Source organism: Carassius auratus, chromosome 10 (genome assembly GCF_003368295.1).
Source record: "Carassius auratus strain Wakin chromosome 10, ASM336829v1, whole genome shotgun sequence".
In the NCBI taxonomy this organism is placed as follows: Eukaryota; Metazoa; Chordata; class Actinopteri; order Cypriniformes; family Cyprinidae; genus Carassius; species Carassius auratus.
The window spans coordinates 19,119,642-19,144,300 of NC_039252.1; the positions used below are offsets into that span (position 1 = coordinate 19,119,642).

General features: G+C 35.3%; 2 protein-coding genes across 3 annotated transcripts in view; one reads left to right on the top strand and one right to left on the bottom strand.

Annotated features, from left to right (window-relative positions):
* LOC113110190 (ras-related protein Rab-3C-like) overlaps nt 1-24,659 on the top strand; it is a 74,114-nt gene that overhangs the window by 37,010 nt on the left and 12,445 nt on the right. The window contains exons 1-2 of one of the 2 annotated variants that reach the window (XM_026274235.1): nt 14,629-14,992; nt 17,152-17,361. In XM_026274235.1, coding sequence (XP_026130020.1) covers nt 14,969-14,992; nt 17,152-17,361 — 234 coding nt within the window. In that variant the 5' untranslated portion in view covers nt 14,629-14,968. Of the gene's footprint in view, nt 1-14,628; nt 14,993-17,151; nt 17,362-24,659 lie in introns of those variants that run through there. The other variant, XM_026274234.1, reaches the window with a different exon arrangement.
* On the bottom strand, nt 4,939-9,428 carry LOC113110189 (serine/threonine-protein kinase PLK2-like). The gene is made up of 14 exons (XM_026274233.1): nt 9,187-9,428; nt 8,831-8,938; nt 8,629-8,745; nt 8,407-8,536; nt 8,027-8,210; nt 7,743-7,941; nt 7,499-7,646; nt 7,320-7,414; nt 7,102-7,237; nt 6,927-7,007; nt 6,684-6,843; nt 6,471-6,600; nt 5,890-6,000; nt 4,939-5,800 (listed from the first exon to the last, which is right to left on the bottom strand). The coding sequence occupies exons 1-14, from the start codon at nt 9,394-9,396 to the stop codon at nt 5,609-5,611; spliced, it is 2,001 nt and encodes a 666-aa protein (XP_026130018.1). The 5' UTR covers nt 9,397-9,428; the 3' UTR covers nt 4,939-5,608.

Here is a 24,659-nt window from a genome sequence, read left to right on the forward strand (position 1 = left end):
GGTAAATTGAGAATATAGAGGAAAAACATTTTATCTCTAATTTTTATTCGGAAGCTCAAACTGAGTAAAAATATGCAAATTGGTGCAGATGCTATTATTTATATGGTCAAAAAGTAAGAGGAAATTATGATCGCTTGCAATGGAAATCAGTGAGATCTTTATAACAGACTACTACTTACATAAAATATATTTATAAAATTTAAATAAATGGTTTTATGATCAAAGCTTTGTAGTTTTAAACTTAGAATGCAATGCAATACAGTGATGATTATATGAACAAATGCAATGATGAGATGAGCAAATAAAGGTTCGTCAGAAGCCTAATGGTCATATTTGCTGTTCACATTTTAACATGATTTTTCTTTACGTATAGTAAACTTAAGTGAAATATTACAAACGGTATTTAAGCTTTTATTTTGTTTACTTTATAAAAAACATTAAATATTTCACCCCAAAAAGACACACAAACCACAATCTAACATTTGTACAATTATATTAAAAGGCCTTTTATTTGCTAAAAAAAAAGGTCTAAACTAAACAACTAAACAGTCAGATGCCAAAAGGAATGTAGATTGTACACAACCGGTTTAACAGCAGATTTTTGATCATGTTGATAACTTAAATGCTTAGAAAGTTGTGTGTCAGATATGATAGATTGGGCTTTATAGGGTTAATTTATTAACAAAAGAGCATCTGAATTCTCTTCTGCTCCAGGAGAAGAAAGTTTCAAAGTCAGCTTAAAAGCATCATTTTATCCCTGCTTCCTTCGTTCCTTATTGCATGTTATTCTAAAGAAATGAATTGTCTTCAGAGTCTCATGGAATGCCATCCCCTCTCAAACACTAGAGGAGAACAAGGAGAAATATCTGAAGAACAGGAGGCCTGTAAGCAAGCCTCTCAGTTTAATCTTGTTCTCAGTACTGAAAAACTGGAGAAGTTAAACAGTTTATCGTTTGTGATTTTTATTTCCTGTAGGAACTCGCAGAGTGGTTAGATGCAGTAGTAGATAGAGTACTGTACAATCTTAAGAAAGGGAATCTGTGAGAAAAAGCCGTCAGGTGTGTTGAGGAATGTCAGGTGTGGTCCTGTTGAGGAAACCGGGCGGCTCGAAGATATATGTGTTCATTTCCCACTCTGCCAAACGGCATGAATGAACTCGTTGCAAAGCCACAAATATGCAGTAAACAGCATTTCTGTGGAGGTTTTAAAAGTTCATTCACTTCCTTAAAGACAAAGCATTTTAATTAACAACTTACAATGTAAAAAAAAATAAAAAAAATCACAACATGGGTGCATCTCAGAAAGAAATGTCCATGCTCCGTTTCCACCTAAAAATAAAATTAAATAAATAAACAAATAGGCATATCTTTTGGGACATTTATTATTATTTGCATTTCCGTTTAAAGCTGTTTGGTATTCAGTCCTTACAGATTCACTATATTCTCTTTAATGTGTAATATAATTTCTTTTTTTTTTTTTTGTGATTTCTACCTTTTAGTGAGATTTATTCAAGAAGCTGCATTCACATGACTCTCATTGTAAAAATCTCTTGACTTTTTCGTGCTGGAATCTGAGCTTATGTGATGCTTCATGTGATATGAAAACTCGTGTGCACCATCTTGATGAAACCCTCCGACTTACATTACGGTCAGATATACTGCATCAAATTTCTCTGTGAAATGAAGACTGTTTAGGCACGTCAATGGAAGGCTGGAGTCGATGAATTAGTCCTAAAAGCATCTCAGATTACTTCAAGACGGAAATGTCTGTGTCTGTTGTGGTGCAGAGCTGACGTGTTGAGGTCTTGCATGGACGACAGATTCAGACACGGACAAGTACATGAGAATCTGGAGCAAATGTGTGAGGTGTCCGTGTAATGTAGGACACTTGGACACTACTGAAGGATGCTGGATTTGCCAGCAGATGGGTGTTAAGTAATCAGGCATGATTCATTGTCTTCACATGTTGTTTGCCATCTCTTGAGAAAAAACATGGAAGAACTGTATCCTCATTTATGACACAATTCACTTGTTTATGTCACAGTGTGCTTCCTGTTGCATGCATAATCAACTGGTTTAGTCGAATGGATTGTTATGCATAAACAGATAGTACTGTACTTCGTGTTTACAGTGTAAAGTTGTGGCTTAGGTCCCTCGGAGGGAAATATGTGTTGACTGTTCATGAAAGACATGAACCACATGAACAATACTGCATGTCTCGAGGTATTTGAGGTCAATAATGACACTGTGGCAAACATGCCATATGCAGTAGCTCATAACCACTTATTGTGATTTATCATTTGTGCTTTGCTCTTTGTCCACATCTAGGATGCAATTCTGCAAACAGTTCCAGAGATTATGTCTAATTATATCAGCGGCACTTAAGAGGGAATTCATTAAGAGAATTAGCACAGAGCATTTTCATTACAAGAATGAGTTCTGATGTGCAGCTGTACTCAGAGTTTTCATGTCAGCAGATTTAAACATGTTTGCTAAGTGTTTTTTTTTTTTTGCCTTGAAAATGCCAAAATTGATGATTTGCAATTTTGAAGCTTTATTTATTCATTTATGCTATTTTGTTGTTGTCATTGTTGCTTTTATGGAACAATAACAACAGTAACTATGAAAATAATTTATAAACATGTTTTTGTGTTATTTATTTTTATTTAAATGTATATTTCTATAGATATGAATTTATCCAATGTTTCTTTTATTACTTTTATTTGATTGTTTGTTTCATTTGCTGTACAATATTAAATCATACATAATCTATTATCATTATTATTATTGCTGTTGTTGTTGTTATTAATGATAATAAAAAAATTAAAATTATTATTATTCAAATCATTTATGAACATTATTTATTATAATTGTTGTTGTTGTTAATTATATTTTAAGTATATATTATTTGCATATTTTTAAATATCAAATGATTTATTTATTTATTTTTTACTCTAAAGATACAGTTATTTACTTTACAATATAAAAGCATCAGTAATAATTTGTTGTTGTTAATGATATTATTTAAAATAAATGTATTTTTTTAATCAATAAAATCATTAATTTAATTTACTGCTATTGTTTATTTTATTTTCATTTGTGATTATTACAATAAGTATTTATGATTAATATTTATATTATTATTAGTAATTATTATTATTAATTCCTTCAATTTTCTTGAGGTCCAGTCATTTGTTCTTGTGTGCTGAAAGTCTGTGTAACAGCACAGATAATTGTCCTGGTCAATATAGAGTGCCGTGTTGGTGTTATATAACTCAAAAAGTGTTATTTTGTGAATTCTGCCTGTTAAGTAATCTGGCATTGACTCAGAGAAGACAAAATGGCCTACATTTCAAAGTGACAGATGATGCTAGAAAGAGACTCCAGGCAGCCAACTGTGGGGCTATACTGATCTTGGACAACAAATGTGTCTCTGTTCCTAGAATCTTTCCTCATCAGGGCCAAGAGAGACGACTTACCAGCTGGCTTGATATGAAGATGAAAAATGCAAACTGAAGATTGACATGGTAGCTGTGTGACATAAAGGCCCAATGCCCCCCCCCACCCCACCTAACAATTAAATACATATTCACAATGACCCAGGATTACATCATACTGTATGTCAACTCTTTCTAATGTAAATAATGGCCAGCATTGACTACTGTTTTCAGAATGAGAACTCCTCCATTGATGTTTGCCATGGAGCCTCAGTTATTCCAAGATAAAACATTTTCAACTTAAAAGCAACTAGCTGGGTGATGGTTTCAGATATATGTTTGATATATACCATACTGGTTACCATCTTCATATACATTGATAGTTTGGGGATTGTTCTTCCGAAAATGAATACATTATTTCCCACCCTCATGTTGTTCCTTATTCATGGCGTTATGGAAATAAAAGCGTTTTTCAGGATGACAGCTTCAGTCACCATACACTTTTGTCATATGGAAAGATTCAATCTCAAGATTGCAAAATCTTAATGGTTCTAAAATAGGTTTTGTTTTTGCGACTAATTCTCATTATTTACTTGTTGCTTACCATGCATATCACTAGCATGTTGGCTGTTTATTAGTTTTTAATTATAGCAAATATTAATGCCTTATTCAGCATGACCGTATGATTCAAAATACATATTTTTATTTTGTGTTGTGAAATGTGATTTAGAAAGGTCTAAGTCATTGTAAAATCTCTTAACTTTTTGAGTTATTGATCATGAGATTTTGAGCTAATGTGTTTGTTCATGTTATTTTGAGACCAAAATGTAAGTCTTATTGGTTTGGAATGACATGAATGTAAGGAACTATAGGATTTTCATGTTTGGGTGAGCTGTCCTTTTAAATTGCACAAAAAGAAGGTTGGTTATGTCCTAAACGTGTTTTTTATTCTTTTTTTTCTTTCTAAGGAATGGATTTTGTGCAGTTCATAATCTATAAAAGAAGCATTGGGAGCCATCTGTGTTCAGATGCTTTTGGTTTGATTCATTGTGTAAACCTTTCACAAGCTTTTCACTGATCTTTTGTGCACTCCATTTATCTTTAAATTATGACTAATTATTACAAATGAGTTAATTATTGCATGATGAAATGACCTACAATGTGTTGTTTGTCAGTGAAAGTGTAAAGCTTCATTATTTCTTTCGTTTGAGAAACAAAAATGGGTTGCAGGTCTATTCTAAATGCAAAAGAATGAGTAGTAGTTATTGCCCAGTACAAGTCCAGTTTTTCCTTGTTTTAATGTAGTGCATGTGAGGGCTTGAGAGTGAAGCTTGGGGAGCTTGTGCTGGGCAGACAGTAGGTGGTGAAACAACACTATCTTTTCTTATTTTTCTTCCCTTTTGTAAGCATAATGTCTGTTTTTGAAGTCACTTCATCGTGCCTCTGGAGATTTACGTAATCGACTGCTTTGGCACTTCAAAGAAGAAACAAAGTACACAACCTCCACGATATTATTCATCTTTAATCTTCATACAAACATCAAGACAAGACAAATGGCGATTGTGGTTTTGCCACTGGCCTTGCATAATGAGTATGTCGTAACTCCCATGATGGCCCGGGAGATCGACGTACAGTAAAAGGACAAAGCGCCAGTCACGGTTATTGTAACGAACAATTAAATAACATGTGCTCACATACTCCGACATAATTCTAAGATTGTCTTTATTAAATAAATAAATACTGGGTTCTTTCTGATAATAAGTTATGTCCATGGCATTGCAGGTCGTGTCCACACAGTGAAATGCAGCCGGTTCTTCTCCCAACACAGGTTGGGAAGACACTACAGCATCGGATCGTTTGACGACGCAGCACGTGTCCTTAAGCAGGAATGTTTTCACAGTTAAATGAAATCTGCTCTCAAGAGAGCTACATCCAAGCACCCCGCCTTGCTGAAACCTCCTTGCCTCAACATTAACACCTCCGTTTGGCTTCAACAAAGCAAGATTTCTGCATTAAAAAAAGATAAACTATTTGTCACGATTTCATCCTTGCCTCTGGTCCCAGCCCAGCTCATTTGCAAAACTCCATGACATCTCCTCCCATCTTCGACACTCCCATCCAGCCGTATGTAGTCCACATTCTTGTCCTTTCAAAGCAAAGTACTCCATGGCTTCAGTTGCATCTCTGCAACAGCATGTTAAGTGCATAGTCCATGCGGCTGCGCAGGTCTGTCGAGCAGCCGGACACGAGCAGGGTGCTGAGCTGCAGCGTGGTGGACACGCGGTCCTCGTTGATGTATGTCAGGAGGTATTCCTCGCTCTGATTGCACAGGATGATCTTGGTGTGATCGTGGTAGAAGTTCACCTGTGGGAATAACGTGCGTTTAGCATTCCACGTCAGCATTTCAGTATTAGATGCTTTTGCATTCTAGAAGTACAGACAGGAAGTCTTACCTGGAAAGTGCCATCATTGAAGAGCATCATGAGTGCCCGATCAGACTTGAGCCACTGAAGAAGATACAATCTGGGTTTGCCTGCATCTGTGACATTGGGTAAATCACCTCCCTGTTGAGGAATAGCAAGAAGTATCAGAAAATCTGATGCAAATTGCTTAGTTGTGGATTAAAGACACTGTGGATTATCTGCACTGACACTTCTAAACAAAACTTGAGCTGAATTATGACACTATTGATTCCTGTAGAGCTACTTGAAATGACGGTTTCATAATTGATAGATTTTGCAACACTGGTTTTTTTTTTAATGGAATTGAATCAACATTGAACTGACTAGGCTAAATAACGAACGACACTATTGTCTTCTGTAGAGCTGCGTATAGCTGAATTGAACTTGTTTCACAATTTGTTTGAAATGAACTTCAATAAAGACACCACTGCCTTTTTTGTAAGCATTTGAAAAAGTTATATATTATTTTATTTTTCTTGTGAAACTGCTGTACTGTATAAAGCACTGCAGTATATAAACAATGATGACTTGATTTGATAGCAATCACATTTCGACCAAGCGAGGACACTTACATCCATCAAATTCTCCTCCATGTAGTGGGCGAAGTATTTTAAGATGGTGACCTGGCCGACAAACTGCTCTGGGGCTTCGCTAGTGGAGAAGACTGAACATTGTCCCAGCTCTGCGTAGTAATGCACCGTCCTGAAGGTCAAAAAGACACATTAGTCTTCATGCAATCAATGCTTTTTTTTTAGCTAAAAAGACATCTGGGATCTTAAACATACTTTTTGTCCGACAGCAGGCTCATGTGAGTGCCGTTGTTGAAGAGAACGCCAACTGTGTGATCTGACAACTGGTAGCCAAAGCCGTACTTGTTGGAATAGTCCACCCACTTAGTCACCCACTGGAAGCTGCTGTTCATGCTCTCTTTCGAAATGTCATTAGCTGTGAACGAGAAATCCAAATGGATTAATAAAAGAGACTTTGCATTTGAGAAACAGATGGCGTTCAGATCGTCTGATACGCACCTTCCGGCATGTTCTCCAGACAGCCTCGCAGTACTCTGGCCACGGTGTCTGCAACGCTTCCCATTGTACTGTCCTCAAGACCTGAAGACACAGAAAGCACCAAAACCCATTAGATATCACATTAAAACCTCCATTAACATCCTTAATTTGAAACCCAAAAAAACGTGCAACGTACATTCACTGCTGCTGCTGCAGCTCCCGAGGGTTCCTCGCACTATCATTCGAATGCTGTCTTTAATGTGCTGTTTGCTGCTGGTGTCCTTCATCGGGACAGCTGGTTTTCCAGCAGCTGGGATGGGGGGTTTACTGTCCTGTGGGAAATTATGGAATGTGGGGTTAGGTTACAATCTTAAAACTATCTGCTCAACTCTGACGAAGGATGTAGGAGCTCACCTCAAGAGTTTGTCTGCAGGGTTGAGGGCTGATTGCCGTTTTCCGGAGGTCAAGGCATAGTCTGTTTATGTCATCCTCCTCCTTGGTTGGTTTATCTGCCAGAAACAAGGCGTTTATTAGTCTGATTATGCAATTTGGGTAATCCAGAAATGGTTTAGGGTAAACTAGTAAGTGCTTACTTTGAGTCTCCAAGTACTTGGCTTTGTCCTTCTTTCCACCGAACAGGGCGGCTGCGGCTTTCTTGAAGAAGCTCTTGGCAGGGCTGGTGTGGTGGAGGTCTGGGGCCGCATGGCAACAGTTAGCAGACAGTCTGTCTGGTGTGAAACCCTGATATAAGAGGGAAAAAACAAGCTCAAAGCCACTGAATATTTCATTGTGTGGGAACTGGTCAAGAAAGTTTTGTTTCCACAAAGAGACACACACCTGGCAGAAAAAGTCGTGGCATAGGATATCATTAAGTTGTGGCCTATCCATTGGGTTTTTGGATAGCATACTGCTGATTAGATGCTTGGCTTGGGGCGACAAAGACGACGGCATGGAATAGCGCGCTTCCCGAATGCACCGGTATGTTTCTTTAAGGTTAGTAGTCTCAAATGGAGGTCTTCCCAAAAGCATGGTATACCTGTTTGGATGCAAATTGTCCATTATAAGCATTTCTGTGACATTTCTGTGAAATCCAAGAGAAACGTTGGCTGATATATACTTACATCACACAACCGAGCGCCCACACATCAGATTCACATCCATGGCCTTGCTTGTTGAGGACTTCAGGTGACAAGTAATTTGGTGTTCCACATATTGTTCTTCTACGGTTCTCGACCGGCTCGAGCTTTGCAGCCAAACCAAAGTCTCCAACCTTGAGCTCCATATACTCATTGATGAAAAAGTTACCTGGGAAGAGCAACAGAATTAGGGTTTATTACATTTACATCTATGCATTTAGAAAGTTTTTTTAATGATCTGTATTGCATTCAAGGTTGATGTTTTATCAGTTCATGCATTCCCTGCAATCAGTCACTTTGGCGTCATATTTGAGCTACAGGAAGGCAGTGTTATTGGGGTTTGAATGTGTGTAATAGTTGCTTACCTAGTTTAAGGTCTCTGTGGAGGATTTCTTGCTCGTGGAGATACTTCAACCCAGAGAGGATCTGTCTTAGGTAGTACCGAACCTCTGGTTCTGTAAGCACCTTTCGGGCTTTGAGAATATGTGCTAGTGACTGTAGAAAAATAACAAAAAAAAAATGTACATGAGCAAAAATATTTCCTACAAGATCTGTTTCCTCAATTGAAGGACGTCGATAGCACTCACCCGTCTGCTGCAGTATTCAAGTAGAATGTAGATATTATCTTTGTCCTCGAAATGGTGGTAGAAGTGAACGATGTGTTTGTGATGCAGGGCTCTGTGCAATTCAATTTCTCTGTCGATCTGTCAATCAAACGGTTGCAAGCTTAATAAACAATTTGAACAATGCAGCCAGGAGCAAATGTGTTACAACAGGAAAGCAAGTTACCTTTTCCCTTTGGTGAGGTTTGGAAACGCGCGTGTGTGGAATGATTTTGGCTGCATACATTTTGCCTGTGCTCAGATCTGTAAATTCATAGCATTTGGCAAAACCACCCTGAGAGAGGGAGAGAGAGAATGCATTATAAGACAATGACAAACTAGAGCATTATTTAAATATATTCAACTGGTATCGTTTTATGTATGCATAACTATTTTTATTGATTTGGTTTCAAAATTAAAACTTTCAAAGTACAATAGGCTTTCATATGCAGCATGGTATTATCATATTACTGTACTGTAGTATGTAAATAGTGCTCCAAAAATATGTTATTATTTTTTCATAATCAAATGTAAAATATTTACCTTGCCCAAAACTTTTCCTCTACAGTAACATTTCCCAGTGGCTGAATCCGTGATGATGCGTGACATTTCCTGCGTGGCATGAGCATTATTGTCCTCTGATTTGCCTCGTCTGCGCTCGGTGGGTCTGTGGTGTGTGTGTTCACACATCTTGCCTTTATTCACAGGCTGCTGCTGATGATGATGGTGTGTTATAGTCCTGAGTATGTCCATGCTCGAGTCCAGACTGGGAGGAATCAGCACAGAGCCTCGCTCTTATAGAAGCGCGCGCCGCTCCGCCCAGTTATTTTATTTTGACTGGCGCGTCACGCGGAGCTGGAACTAGACTCGCGTCTCTTAACAACGTCTTGAAGCGCAACATATGGAACGTCTTGAAGCGCTTTGACATATGGAATATTTTATTCCTGAGATTAGACATATATATAATGCACAGCTGTGAAAACTTTTATTATACTCAATTTAAATTAAATGTATAACTTAAACATAGAAAAATTAACTACAAGAAATAAAATTAATTTTAATTTTATATTATTTCAGATTTTTCAATCATTTTCTTGTTATTGTTATTCTTATTATTTATCTTTACTTAAATGTTATGTTTAACCCATTTTGTTCACTGAATATTAATTTATTCAATCTGTACATGTAGCTTGTTAAAATATTTTGCATCTATAAGTTTGACGAGGACATGCGTAGGCAAGTTTTAGACTTTAGAGACTGTATATTACAGTAAAGTTCTCCAGCGCCACCATGTGGTGCAGTTACACTAGTTTGATTGGATTTATTTGTGTGGCGCATGTATGACTCATACTGACACTCCTCTTACACACAGCCAGCACATTTCTAATAACATCTTGATTTAGATACATAAGAAGCATTTAATCTTCATAGATCCTATTGTTATATTTAGAGTCTACATTTTAGAAATAAATTTGTAAATATGCTTTTGTTTTTACAATTTTCCCCACATAATTGCATAATGTCATGGCTAATGCATTTCTTTTTTTTTTTTCTTTATACCAGATTTTCTTATGATTGACCTATGATTTGACTACAGTGTTAAACATTTCACGTCCTGAAAACTGCCCCACCTCAAAGATCCTTTATTCAACACAACGGTCATCAGTTTTCAGTGTTCTGCAAATGAAGGTGACACATTTTATACAATGCATTGCTTTTCTTGAAGTGGTCTTGAGGGAGAGTGGGAAAATGTTTACTTTTGTTTGGATCAGCTGAAGTGTGTTGATGCTGTTCTGTGGTTCTGAGAAGGCTGGTTTTCAAGTCCTGAAATATAAAGTGTTTACATGCAGAATTCAGTTATTTATAGTTAAATTCAACAGGTAAACATTGATATTGACTGCATGCAAACAATGCAGAGTCACAGTGTGGCTTAATAAAACACAAAACAGTGTAAAATTAAAAGCAGATCCCATTTTCACTTTTCCCCCTATTGCTTAGCTGACCACATGTCTGATGAATTATTCATCAGTGATGTCAAACTGCAGCCTGGAAGGTTCTTCTGTAGCAGGGTGTATAAAGACATGAATGTATAAAAGAGTGAGGAGCTTATGTTTGCAAGGTTAGTTGGGAGACATTGCACTAAACATAAGTTTTATTTTCCAGCCAAAAGCATCCATTTTGACTGAGGGTATAGCAGACAGTGTGATGATAATAAGTGTGTAAACATGACAGATTATCATGTTTATCATATCTATTCTGGGTATCCAAGACATGCAAGGCAGCATCTCATGTGGCTGTTAGGGAAATTATAAGACAAATGATCCATCAGAAGATTAGATATGTATGTATTATATCCCTAATAACCATCCCAACTGAATGCAAGATCACATTTAAAGGGCATTTCATTCATGATCCTATACTGAATTTTGGTCTTGAGACCATGTTGAAAATCTTGGATTGCATTTTATTTAAACCTTGAAATAAAGTTTCAGGATTTGTATGTCAAAATAAAGGACTAGTAGTTTTGATTGTCACACAGAACCATTAATCATCTGTTATGTAAGGCCTTTATAAAGAGCAAAACATCTCAATTTCTGAGTCGCATGCGGCTCGATTGTCACTATTGAGAATGGACCGCTCACTGGATACCAGAAGGCTGGTTCAGGCCTGTGATTGTTCAGAAGATGTTCTGGACGGTTCTCTAGTGTGGACATCGTAAGCCCAGACCTGGTTTAATCCAGATCCAGCAGTGCAGCTATGGGGTCAGTGAGGAAAAGGGAAACTCCACACAATGACTCCAGCATCCTCAGGAACTTCCTTTAACAGCTTCTCTCCCACAACCCCCATCTGCCACGTTAACACGTATAAATCATCATTACAAATCTTCAACCCTCATACGCTTTACAAAAAGTCATACTATAAGATGTTTTGCTAACACTTAGGTTTATTATAGTTAACTTAAACTTAAACTGTGTGTGTGTGTGTGTGCGTATGCAATGTAAATGTATATTCCAGCTACATTTTTTTTCATTTAGTTTAACTTGATGTACTACAATTAGCTAAAACTGAAATAAAAATTTAAATCTATACACAAATTACATTAAATAAAAACAATTTTAAAAAGTTAGTAAAACTTTACATTTAAAATAAAACAGGAAAATACAAAAATAAAAACTATAATTCAAAATTAATTAATAATAAATTCATTAAAAACTACTGTAGTATATGAATTATAATTCGACAATTTACAGTGAATTTACAATAATGTAATAATGATCATTTATTAATGTCATTTCAAATTGTCTTATATTAACATAATTAATGCATCATGAATTAACAATGAATAATACCATATTTCTTATATTCTTATAAATTAATAAATGCTATAAAAAAGTACTTTTTGTTTATATCTTATGCGTCAACTAAAGTAAACATATCAAATCTTACTTGCATGTTTTAATGCAAGCAGGGACGCTAAAATAAGTGTCAGCATTTTATAAAAATGAAAATACTTAAACTTCTTGAAATGCATGTGAGATCTACAAGCAGATTACAGACAGAAAATGAATTATATGATCCTATAGCGCCCCCATCATGTCAATCCAGTAACATACCACTGCAGGAGTTTGTGTATTTGGATCAGTCTGAAATATCAAAGAGCTGCAGTAATGAAAGCTATAGACATGTTTGGCATAATGTAGAATACATAGGTATAAAGCTTACCCTGCAGAAGTCCAGTTTGCCGACATGAATATCAGTGTCACGGCCACCATGCTTTAATCTTTGACAAGGCCAATAATATGGAGTTTATTTCAACACCTGTGCATTGAAATCCCATTGATGATGCTGCAAAATTAGTTAATACATGAGAGGAAGTATAAGCTCCAAAACCTGACATTTTATCCATGACATACCAAACATCCACCGCCTGATCCCAGGTCAGCCAGATGGCCTTCGCATCCTTCTAGAAGCTTGATAACATTTACTGTAGAGTTTGTTCTTTTGTTGAAGGTAGAAATGGCACCTGGGAGAATATCATATTACACCTTTTCAGCTTCCTTAGTTTGTCTCAACTTGCCCAGAGTCTGTAGACTCCAGCGAAGGCAGATCTGATCAGTACGGAGAGACTGGGTCCAGACTGCGTTCCTCGAGGATGACCTCCATACAGTCCTCCATACTGTAAGGCATCTCAAGGCAAACATATTGCTCTTTCAACTTGAGTATCCATTGTATTGTTTGTAGGATTGAAATTAGAATCAGAAGCTAACAGAATTGTGTATGGATTAGTATGGTTACTGTATGGTAGAGTATAGTTTTTTTTAAAATAGTGTTGTTTCATTTAAATGAAGTTCAAATATAATATAAATATTAGGTGAAAAACTAAAAATTTGAAACAAAGATTAAAGAAATAAAAAATGTTGCCTAAACTTAATTTTCTAACTAAAATGATTAACTACATTTACATTTATGCATTTAGCAGACACTTTTATCCAAAGCGATTTACAGTGCATTCAGGCTAAAACATTTTTTTTTACCTAACTAACTAATAAGCTGAAATACTAAATACCAAAATAACTAAAAATGAAATAAAAAAAATACAACAAAACTAATAAACATGATAAAAAGAACATTTAAACTAAATTTAAATTGAAAATATAAAAATAAAAGCCAGTTCAAAACATTTACAAATGATATGAAAGTATATACATAATAGTAAAATAACATTAATTGCTGTGAGCAATTACATCTTGCTTCTTAAAACTAAATCCACTATTACAGTTTGATTTAATTTTTAGACTTATATTGTCAAAATATAATAATTTGTTTTGTTTTATACATTTATGTTTACTTAAATTCAGGTTTATATAATTGTTTCCTACTATTAAATGTTTGTCAGAGATTTGCGAAAGCTTTAAGAATACCTAAGAAATATATGTGACCATGGAGCACAAAACCTTGACTTCAAGTCTTAAGTCTTTGAGGTTTATTTATAGCAATAGCCAAATACATTGTATGGGTCAAAATTATTAAGAATTCAATTGGCCATATTTTGAATTTATTTATTTATTTATTTTATTTATTTATTTTTTGCAACCACAGATTCCAGATATTCAAATTGCTTCATTTTGGCCAAATTTTGTAAAATCCTAACAAACCTTAAATCAATGGAAAACGTATTTATTCAGCTTTCAGATGATGTACTGTATCTGCCAAGAACAATAAAAAAAATAAATAAATAATAATTAACCCATAATACTGGTTTGTCACATTTTTGCTAAAATATTTATCAAAATTCAATTTGCTTTGACTAAAGAACATCACAACTATTCAATGCAGACTAAATATTAAAAAAATATAGGTGTTTTAGACCATAAAGGGGCATTTGTTATTGTGTCTATTCGCACTTTGACCGTTAGAGGTCGCGCTGATGCAACAAACGCGTCGTGTATCAAATAAACGCAGACGATGAAGCCAAACAAAATAACGATGCTCGACAGGGTTGCCTGTGAATGCAGTTGAAGATTAAATCAATCTGAAACCTTTCCTGTAGCGTTACACGACTCTCAATCTCTACCGCTGACAGACTTTATAGGGCTAGGCACTGAATTATTGAGCAAAATCTAAATATTAATTTGCCTAGGATAATAAAATAGGCCATCTTTTAACTTAAAATATATTTGAATGTAAGAATGTTTTACCTTGCCTACTTCCTGCCAGGGTTTTTAGAGGCTTTTCAGACTGACCAAATCAATTAGATCGATCTGCAAATATCTGGTAAATATTACATAGTTGTAAACATAATTGTGCAAATCTGATACAACTGATTTCACCATTTTGTGAATAAATTTGTTAAGAATCTAAAATAGTTCCTTATAATTACAACAAAAAATACTGAAATATATATATAGTTTATTTATTATACATAAATTATATAGATCTTGAATTCGGATTTAAACGTTTTGGTTTTTAGTAAAGTACGGTCTGCTGATGTACAAAATTAACCTACCTCAAACGTGAATTTTGAAAACGCTTTTTTTATTAAAAGTAAATTGTTAACATATATAAAATATTGTTTTGTGCATTAAATTCTGAGTTTTTTGATAATCAATCGAAAAGACCAGTGTCTTCCGGGTTAGGACTACAAAAAGCAGAGCTGCTCTTTTCGAGAAAACTACAATTCCCAGCGGCAAACGCGACTGAGTGAGGTTGGCGCTGCCGGGAGCGCGCACAGTGGAGCGGCTGATGCTCAGAGGACACGGAGTGATCCGAGCATCACCGGTAACCGACTGAATTATCGTGCCAAATATCTTTGGGCTTCGGTAGGATGCGTCAGGACGGATCCATGCAGGTTTGAACTGGTCTTTTTAAAGCTTTTGTTGTCCCATATGTATTTATAACAAGTTATTCAATTATAATTCCAGTTTTCCTGAGCATTTCCGAATGGTATAGAAATGAATATAAGGCGAAATGTATCACAATTAATTGCTGTAACGCATTAACCTTGTTCTCATCATAATAAAATCTCTCGTTATGGTCAAACGAGCGTAAGGGTGAATAAAATGGATATTTGTTATTGATGGAAACACACCCTAACCCTCTGTAATGTGGGGGTTGGGGGAATAGTCCTGTACTAAAGCATTTTATAGCTTTAAATCGCTTCCTCTTTCTACATTTGTCATTATCGTAATTATAAGATTGTCAGCTTGTCTGTATTTTTAGGATGGTCTTTGAGGATAGGTTTTATGGATGATTTTCTAGGTTATTCCAGCCAATGACAAGGTCTAAATGTTATTAATGTCAATTGTAAATAAAATGTGATGTTTGTTTGATTGTAGACCTGTCTAGTGTTAAACATGTAGTTTCTTTGCACGTGTAATGTGTAGAAATGAGCTCAATAGGTCTGTACTTTTCAAATTCAATTCACAAGTTGCGTCTTTACTGTAATTTAAACCATATCACAAATCTTTACTGTACCCTTTTTACTTAGTGTGTATATATATATATATATATATATATATATATATATATATATATATATATATATATATATATATATATATATATATATATAAAGAGGTTTAGGTCTTATTATATTTCCATATAATTACAGACTGATAATCTGTTTTACTGTACTACAATTTTTTTTAAATAAATATACAGTAGGCTGTATTTGTATAAATACAAAACATACAATGTTTTTCATAGTTATACCTTAGATATGCATGATATTATTATGATATTATTGCAAAAACAGTGTAAATACAGTAGATTATTGTTATTAGTGTTATTACTGATTAGAATTGTATTAAAGACAATTTTTATATATATCGGACTATAAGTCGCATCAGTCCAAAAATATGTAATGACGAGAAAAAAAACATATATAAGTTGCACTGGACTATAAAGCCCCTTTCATACTGAGATTCCGGCAAATACACGGGTAAAGTGTTCCGGCAATTGTTCCCAGGTCGCTAGATTTTGTGCTTTCACACTGCCAGTGATTACTTGGGATATGTGCGTGCGTTCACACACAACTGGTAAAGATCCCGTAATGGCACGTGACATCAGGGCGTGACGTGTAATGTACGAGTCGAAAACTTAAGGCACATTATACTTTCACTGAAGCTGGCGAACGATCGGAAAGTGAGGAACTAACTGGCATAAATGGCTGCCCACTGCTCCGGGTGTGTGCTCACAGTGTGTGTGTGTGTGTGTGTGTGTGTGTGTGTGTGTGTGTGTTCACTGCTCTGTGTGTGTGCACTTCGGATGGGTTAAATGCAGAGCACAAATTCTGAGTATGGGTCACCATACTTGGCTGAATGTCACTTCACTTCACTTCACTTCACTTCACTACAGTTTGCACATATTTTTTTTTTGTCGCAAACGTTGATCTTCCTTCAAAACAACCCGCAAAAGAGTTGCGCGATAACGTGCATCATCACTACGACACGCCATTAGATCTGGCTTTTGTTCACACAGCGCTCGACCCTGGACTGAACCCGGCAATGTTACTAGGTCCCCGACCCGGGTACAATGCCGGAATCAATCCCGGGACGTGTTTGCTTTCACACAGAAGGCGACCAAGCAATGTTCTGGCAATTTGCCGGGTCCGACGTGCAGTGTGAAAGAGGCTTAAGTGGGATTTATTTAGAACCAAGAACCAAAAGAAAACATTACCGTCTACAGCCGCGAGAGGGCGCTCTCACGGATGGAGACGGTAATGTTTTCTCTTGGTTCTTGGTTCTAAATAAATGCGACTTATATTCAGTATTATCGAACAACTTTAATTAATCCAAATGTTTCTGTTAATAAACAGCAGTTTAGTGTTAGATCTTAAACTTCTTCAGTCCTCTGTTCAGATTGCTTGATTAGTGTTCACATCTTATATAATGTAGCTCAATAATAGATGCATACTGTATGAGCTTTTTGAAGATTTATTGGTGCAGATAAAATGCACCTGTGTGTTGCCGAAGTGGTTTGTTTGAATGTATCTTTTTCTCGTTCCAGATGGCTGCGACACAGAAAGAAGGATCTGACCAGAACTTCGATTACATGTTCAAACTGCTGATCATCGGTAACAGCAGTGTAGGAAAGACGTCGTTTCTCTTCCGGTATGCTGATGACGCCTTCACGTCAGCGTTTGTGAGCACCGTGGGCATCGATTTCAAAGTCAAAACCGTCTACAAGAACGACAAGAGAATCAAACTGCAGATATGGGTGAGTTGGCCTACATTAGACAGCAGGTTTTTATTAGACTAGTTATGTAGCTTGAAATGAGGCCGATTAAATTGATGCCTTGCTTGCCTCAGGTCAGTGCTTCTCAACTGGTGGGTTGCAATCCACTAAATTAGGCAGATGCCAGCATATTCCAGTTCAATATTTCTCTCCTTCTCTAAAGTAAAGAGTGCATCTGACTCCTTGTGCATGTAAATTCATTGCCTAGGGTGATGAATTTCATTTATGATCGGTAAACTAATCTATGACAAGATACTAACGTACTAGACAGAAGTCACTTTGTTGCATCATATTTCAAGACAGATTATTTACCAGATTCTGTCTTTTTGGCATAAACATTCGAGTCATTGTGACTCAAAATGGATTAAATGCCCAAAGCAGGTGGTGAACACACATGATGGATAAAAGTGGCTTAGTGGAATGATGTTTTGTACATTTGTGAGACGTCTAGTGTGCATGCTCTCAGAAACCAGACAGAAACAGGAAGGTTTTAATGCTTTAAACCGAACTGATTTCATTCATGTGCAATTGAGGATTCAGTTTTGCCAGAGTTATTCAGCCTTTGGAGAATCATCTTTTCATGACACTAAATATATTTATTTTGTCCTTAATGCGAATGAAATCTTCAATACGGATTGATTGAAAAGCAATAATCTTTTTATAGGTGATACACAAGCTGTATGGAAAGAAGCCTTAAGCAAATTCCTGTCTTGAAAATTGCTGCATGTGGTTTCCAGACTGATTGGCATTGGCGTCACTGATTCAATAACGTCATTACTGAACATCAACACTGATTGATTGCACATTTGGACAGATTTACATCAACCTGAGTTCTATTGTCATTGACTGTATGATCAATCACTTATTTTTATACAAGCACAGCTGTTATTAAAGGGTTAATTCACTGCTGGCAAGATAGGATTTTAATAAAAGTTGTCAGTCTGTGTAATAGAAACAACAACAACAAAAAAACATTATTGGTGTTAAATGCTTGAAAAAAAACAGTGAAAAAGGGCTGTGGCAAAGAAATGTTGGAAAAGACAGAAAACAGGAAAAACTGAAAAATAACACACATTGTTCGTTTACTTATATTATCGACAATGTAGCAATAAAAATGTGGAATTTTCTTTATTAATACCATTAAAAGTATGTAATAAATATTAATAAATATAATACATATTTATGTATAAGTAATAAAAACAAATCTTATATCAATACATATGCTTTTTGATACCGGCATATCCCTAGCACACGCTAAACTCAGAGTTAACCTACTCTGAGTTGGTTGAACTAAAACAATTCAGCAGTTCTGAACCCTAAAACTCAGAGTTTCCCATCTCAGGGTAAGTCCAAGTTATTCCGAGTCCGAGTTCAAGTTTAAACTCTGAGTTGGTTGAACCTCCTGGAACAGTAATAAACAATGTTTCTTTACGTACTACTGAGATTTTAACAATACAAAGCTGGCTGAAAATCGGTGAACTCACCATTTAACTGCTAATTTAATGTTCTTATATCAATAAATTGTGTGTTCATAATAATTTTAGTTAAACTGTAAGCACTGGGATGTCTGAGAAATCTCACTTTTTTTTTTTTTTTTTTTAAGAAATAAATTTTTAGCGTGTGTTGAATTATTGAGTTTTTGATTGATTAAATACTGCTGTTGGATCGTTACTTAAAATTTTTCACAAAACGCAACCTAGGACATTTCAGTATGTTGGCCATGAGTTTACCACTGGATAAACGTGTAAACCATTCTCAAGGGTCTTTATAGCTCCCTTCGCTCTCTTATTATATTAGCCAGATCTAGAGGACAGGAACAGCTGGGCTCAATGGTTTTGTTCCAGGAAGCTCAGCCGCATCAGCTATGAATCATGTGTCTCATTCAGCGCCGTGAGAATAGCTCATTTAGCATTATAGATCTGAGCGGCTTCATTTCGAGTTTCAAGAATGCAAGTCAATCAATCCGGTGAAAAGCTTTCCAGTCTGTCCCGGCATGCCATTTAATGTGACAATGCACATCTCAGAATGCTTGATAATTACTGTGCTAGGCCAAAAAGTGACAAGTAACTATTCCTTTTGTTAAGGTGAAACGTTGAAGCTAACAAGCTAAACTTTGTGCCCTGATAGAATGCATCCATTGTAATCAACAGAGCTCAAGCGCATGTTTTACTAGCCTTGTGCCCATTGCTCTCAATGAACTGAGGGTTGTAGAAGTGTGTCAAGAAACTAGACTCTCAGATATCACCTCACGCTCATTGAGGAGGCATTACAATGAACTAATTACGAGTTTCCGAGAAGAAACCTAATAGGAAGTGTTCCCACGTACTGTACCTCACATGTTTTATTAAGATCACTCCGCGATCACCTGACACCTCTGAACCTGCTTTAATCGCACAACATCCGGCATACAGAGAGTTCACTTACTGCACTTCACAATATATGCTGTATTTACTGTATATCAGTATTACAATGTTTTAAAATTGTCAAATGAAATCCATGCCAGCTTAATTAACTAACAAATCATCGAGGCTAATACTTGATCAATTAAAAATTTGAATATCTCTGATATATACAGTTGTGCTCATAAGATTACATACCCCTTGCAGAATATGCAAATATGTTAATCATTTTAACTAAATAAGATGGATCATGATTTTGATTTAATAAGCTATTTCACATAACAGATGTTTATATATATACTCCACAAGACGCAATAATAACAGCAGCGTAATGACATCATATAATTAAAAAAAGACACGTACGAAAAACTTTTATAAAGAAACAGCCAAGAGAACAAAACTACATAAATGTTATAATACATAAATGAAATGTGCACTGTTTCTTTTTTATTTTTTACATGATTTATATTCACTGTTTCTAATATTTGTACAGGCGTAACATTGTTATTTCAATACAGTAATTAGCTATTCATATTTAAAATATTTTTTTTATATTTGAACAGATTTGTTACGTGACAGCATTAATCAAAGTTTCTTAAGGGTGAAGAGATCATGTTATCTGCATCTCTTTTGCTCCATCAAGCCCCTCCCATAATGGCATCATCACTCAAATTAATGCATGACTCTACATTATCTGTAAGTAATACTATAATGCAATTATGAAGTAATTATTTGTGACGAATAAATCTTTCAGTGAGTAAAACCGGCTGTGTCTATAGTATTAAAGACAACACAACATTTTTATATTATTTTTAAATTAATTTTTGAATGATTATTATTTTAAATTATTGTCCCTGGATCAGTAGGTTACTCTTGTAATAAAGTAGCATTGGTAGCGGACAGATTTTAAGTGTCAGTTCTAATTCTGTTTACATGAAATAAGCCTGGCCCCGAGCAGGTTTAGGTTTATGGACCTTTTGTTATTCCTGGATGAGCTTCGAAGAACCAACCAGTACAAGATCATGCCGAATCGTACTAAGTAACTAAGTTAGCGACTTCTGAAGAATGAGCCCCTGGATGATCCATGACTGGTTTTCTTGTTTTGTGATGGTTGTTCATGAGTCCCTCGTTTGTCCTGAGCAGTTCTGCCAGCCTGCTGTTCTTCAGAAAAATCCCCTAGCTCCTGCACATTCTTTGGTTTTCCAGCATCTTCTGTCTATTTGAAGCTTTTCCAACAGTGACTGTATGATTTTGAGATCAGTCTTTCACACTGAAGGCAATCAAGGGACTCATACACAGCTATTACAAAAGGTGGAAACATTTGCTGAAGCTCAATAAGGCAACACACTGCATTAAGAGCTGGGGGATGTAAACATATTCTGTAAGGTGCATGTAAATTTATGAGCACAACTGTGTATACAAAAGCTGCTTTAAACGCAAATGATGCCCAGACTAAATGTTGATTTCATTTAGTTAATAGAAGTTAATTGACCAGTTATTTGAAAATCTATTTATACCAGCGTCCTCATTTTACAGGTTTTTGAGTATATTTTAAGTAAGTATTGTATATAATAAATCTCACTTGCTACCATTGAATTGCACATATGTAATATACACAACATTTAGCCAGAATTCTCTCAAACACCTTTGAAACAAAATAAGTTTCATATATATTATCAATGCAGTATTGAACTGTCACAATATTAATTTATAGAATGAAGAAAAATGATAAATTATAAGATGGCCAACAATCTTAGTCAAATGTCTTCTCACTGCTTGCAATAAATAATTGACGAGGTTTGCTTTCTGTCTTGTATTTTATCATTTATAGCCTACTTTTTAAGTGAACATCTAATGCCTGTAATCTTATTTGCAGTCGTGGGATGGGAGGGTTGTTGTTATCAGTTTAGAATTAGGTTTAAAACGTTACCAGTCCTGTGCTTTATGACTAATTTCTTCCCAAAAACTGTACGTTTGTCGTCCGTGTGCGTTGCGGTCAGAGGAGACGCCACCACCGATGACATGACTATTCATCTTGAGCTATTTTTACACTCACTCATTCAACCACGAAGCCTTTTGGGAGAAATCGTAGAGGTAAAACGAGGAAGTGAGTGAGTTCATGTGTGTGTGCGCATGTTTTCTTTTCCCCGTGGCGTATGTTTTCTTTCATTCACAGAGATTTGCTCTATGTTTTTGTGTGCAAGCGTTCTGAAATCAAAAGTCCTAAAAGCGAATCTAAATTTGTTCCCTGAATGGTGCTTGTGTTATGATAAGAAATCTGAAGAACCAAAAAAAAGCTAAAGGCCTTTCAGCTGAAAGAAACATTGAAACAACATTAATATTCTTCCGGAAACTAATTCATCTTTATTCATGCCAAGAATATGTTAAGAAGTGTTATAAATATGATGTAGTATTTATATAATAAATAAAAATGGCATGCACACACACAAACATTTTTTTAGGGGAAATGGAATCATATTTATTCATGCCATGAAAATAGTTTACTAAATATTATTTATTATTTCTATAAAAGATATAATATATTTAATTATTTTATAAAATTATATTTTATTATACATATGATCAAAAGTATAATAGGTAATTTTTCTGTTCACATGGAAAAACATATCTGATGCTTTATATCAGGGTTATTATGGTTATCTAAAACTAAAACCATAAAAGTTTTTGTTGCTATAAAAAAACTCTGGAATAAAAGAAAATTAAAATTTATGAAAAATATTAATTTAAACTATAATAGTATCTCAACATAATCTCAATTTAAAGTTCAGTTATACGGGGCCAAGATTTGGACCAGTGAGATTTTTTTTATAGGGCGGGGCTAGCAGAACCAGAAAGGAGTGAACTGTTATTAAATATCAAGCATATTATGACACATCAAAGCTTGTCTTCCATTATAAAAAGCTGTTTGCTTGGTGTTCGATTTTTTAAAATCTGCAGTAGATGTATAAACCGCATGAGTTTAAACCATCATTAACTGTAGTGATATTGTAAGTGTGACATTTGTTCATCGCCTGTCACGGTTCTCTGTGACTTGCTGTCTGTGAATTTCTTTGCAAGCGTGAACCGATTTCTTTAAAGATCTCTGCTCGAGCGTCTCTCCCTCAGACTGTGAAAGTGTCTGCTGTTTCTTGTACCAGTCCTCATTTGCTCAGCTGCTGATCTTTAGTATTTTCACTCACTCGCAGCATTCACCCTTTTAAATCAAATCACTGCAGCAGCCCCAGAAGACGGAGGTAACATCCCATCTCCTAAATGACACGCTCGCATTGTCTAACATTAATTTATTGGCCCTATGAAAGGATAAAGGCTCAGTCCACACGAGTCACAGATCAATAAAACTCAGCGTGGGATCTGGAGCGTCTCCAGACACATGAATCTCTCGGATGGTGTGCGAACGGCCCGGCCCTGTCAGAATGAGGGCAATGCATTAACGAACAAGCTCTTCATTACCTTAATGACGCCACTGCTGCTCTGCCATACAGGAAATGACAACCATACTCTCTCTCTTTTCTAATCCTTTAATGCTCAAAGAAGGAAAATCAAATAGCATTTGAGCTTGAAAATCTCATATTTCTTGTTTGTTAAAAATAGTTCATGCATTTTTTAATGCAAAGGCATATTTAAAAGTTTTAATTTATATAAATGACAATATAACAAAATAGCAGTGTTTACCTGCTTATATTTATACATATGTTTTTTTAAATAATTGTATTATTATAAATAAAAACATAAATACTTAAATTGTAGAATTTAAATAGATAAGTATATTACATATACTTTAGAAATACTAGGTTTTCCTGTTTTAGTATATTTAGTATATATTATTGTTCAAAATATCAGGTCAGTAAATTTTTTTCAAAATAAATATTGTATTTTTGGAATGAATAAATAACAAAAATAATTTAAAAAAATGTAAATGAAAAAATAAATAATGAAAGCAAATTATAAATGGTTTCCAGCACAGATGTTTTCAACTGATAATAGTAAGAAATGTTCCTTGAGCTTCAAATCAGAATATCAGAATGATTTCTGAAGATCATGTGACACTGAAGACTGGAGGAATGATGCTGAAATACAGCTTTGATCAAAGGAATAAATTGCATTTTACAGTATATTAAAACAGAAAACATCTATTCTAAATTCTAAAATTCTAAATTCTGTTTTTACTGTATTTTTGATCAAATAAATGCAGCCTTGAAAAGACTTCTTTCAAAAACTTAATAAATCTGACTGACCCCAAATCTTCCTTCCTGTGTCACAGTGTGTGTGATGTTGTTGTGTTGTCTCTGTTATAAGTCTTGACCTTTCAACAGCACCTGTCTCACATCTGAGTCTGTTACAGTAATAACTCCATCATTTTTGTTTTGTTTTAGAGAACATCACCACTGAGCCAGAGACAGAAAAGCCACATTTATTACAAGCATCTAACAGGTGTTTTAGAGGCAATGAAATGAAAGATATAATGATTTTAAAGTAAGCCAGTTTTCCTTTTTTCCAAACATGTTCACGACTTAATATATTGTCAATTTGACCAAAATAGTTCTATGTTTTAGTTACTGATGTTATAAAGAATAAGAAATATTAAGAATAGTGCTGTCAATTTAACATGATTTACTGTTTGGCCGTGGTGATGTTTACCAGTAGTCATCATTTGAACTCCCCGAACAGCTTTAACATTGACGTCTCTCCGCTCACGCTGACTCACATTAGTGTCATACTTCAGTAACATTACACGTGTCGGATATGAAGCTATTCCACTTGCATTAGACTCACATGAATCATCCACCTGCTTCACACATCTTTTAGTGCTCCCTTACTTTATGGAAAATATTGAATGTAAGGTTGTCATTTACAATGATT

Coding starts and splice junctions, on each gene's coding strand:
- LOC113110189 (XM_026274233.1), bottom strand. CDS start 9,396: ATGGACATACTCAGGACTATAACACACCATCATCATCAGCAGCAGCCT. Junction 8,537..8,628: donor TTGAATACTGCAGCAGACGG/GTGAGTGCTATC, acceptor ATTTTTCTACAG/TCACTAGCACATATTCTCAA. Junction 5,801..5,889: donor TCAATGATGGCACTTTCCAG/GTAAGACTTCCT, acceptor TTATTCCCACAG/GTGAACTTCTACCACGATCA.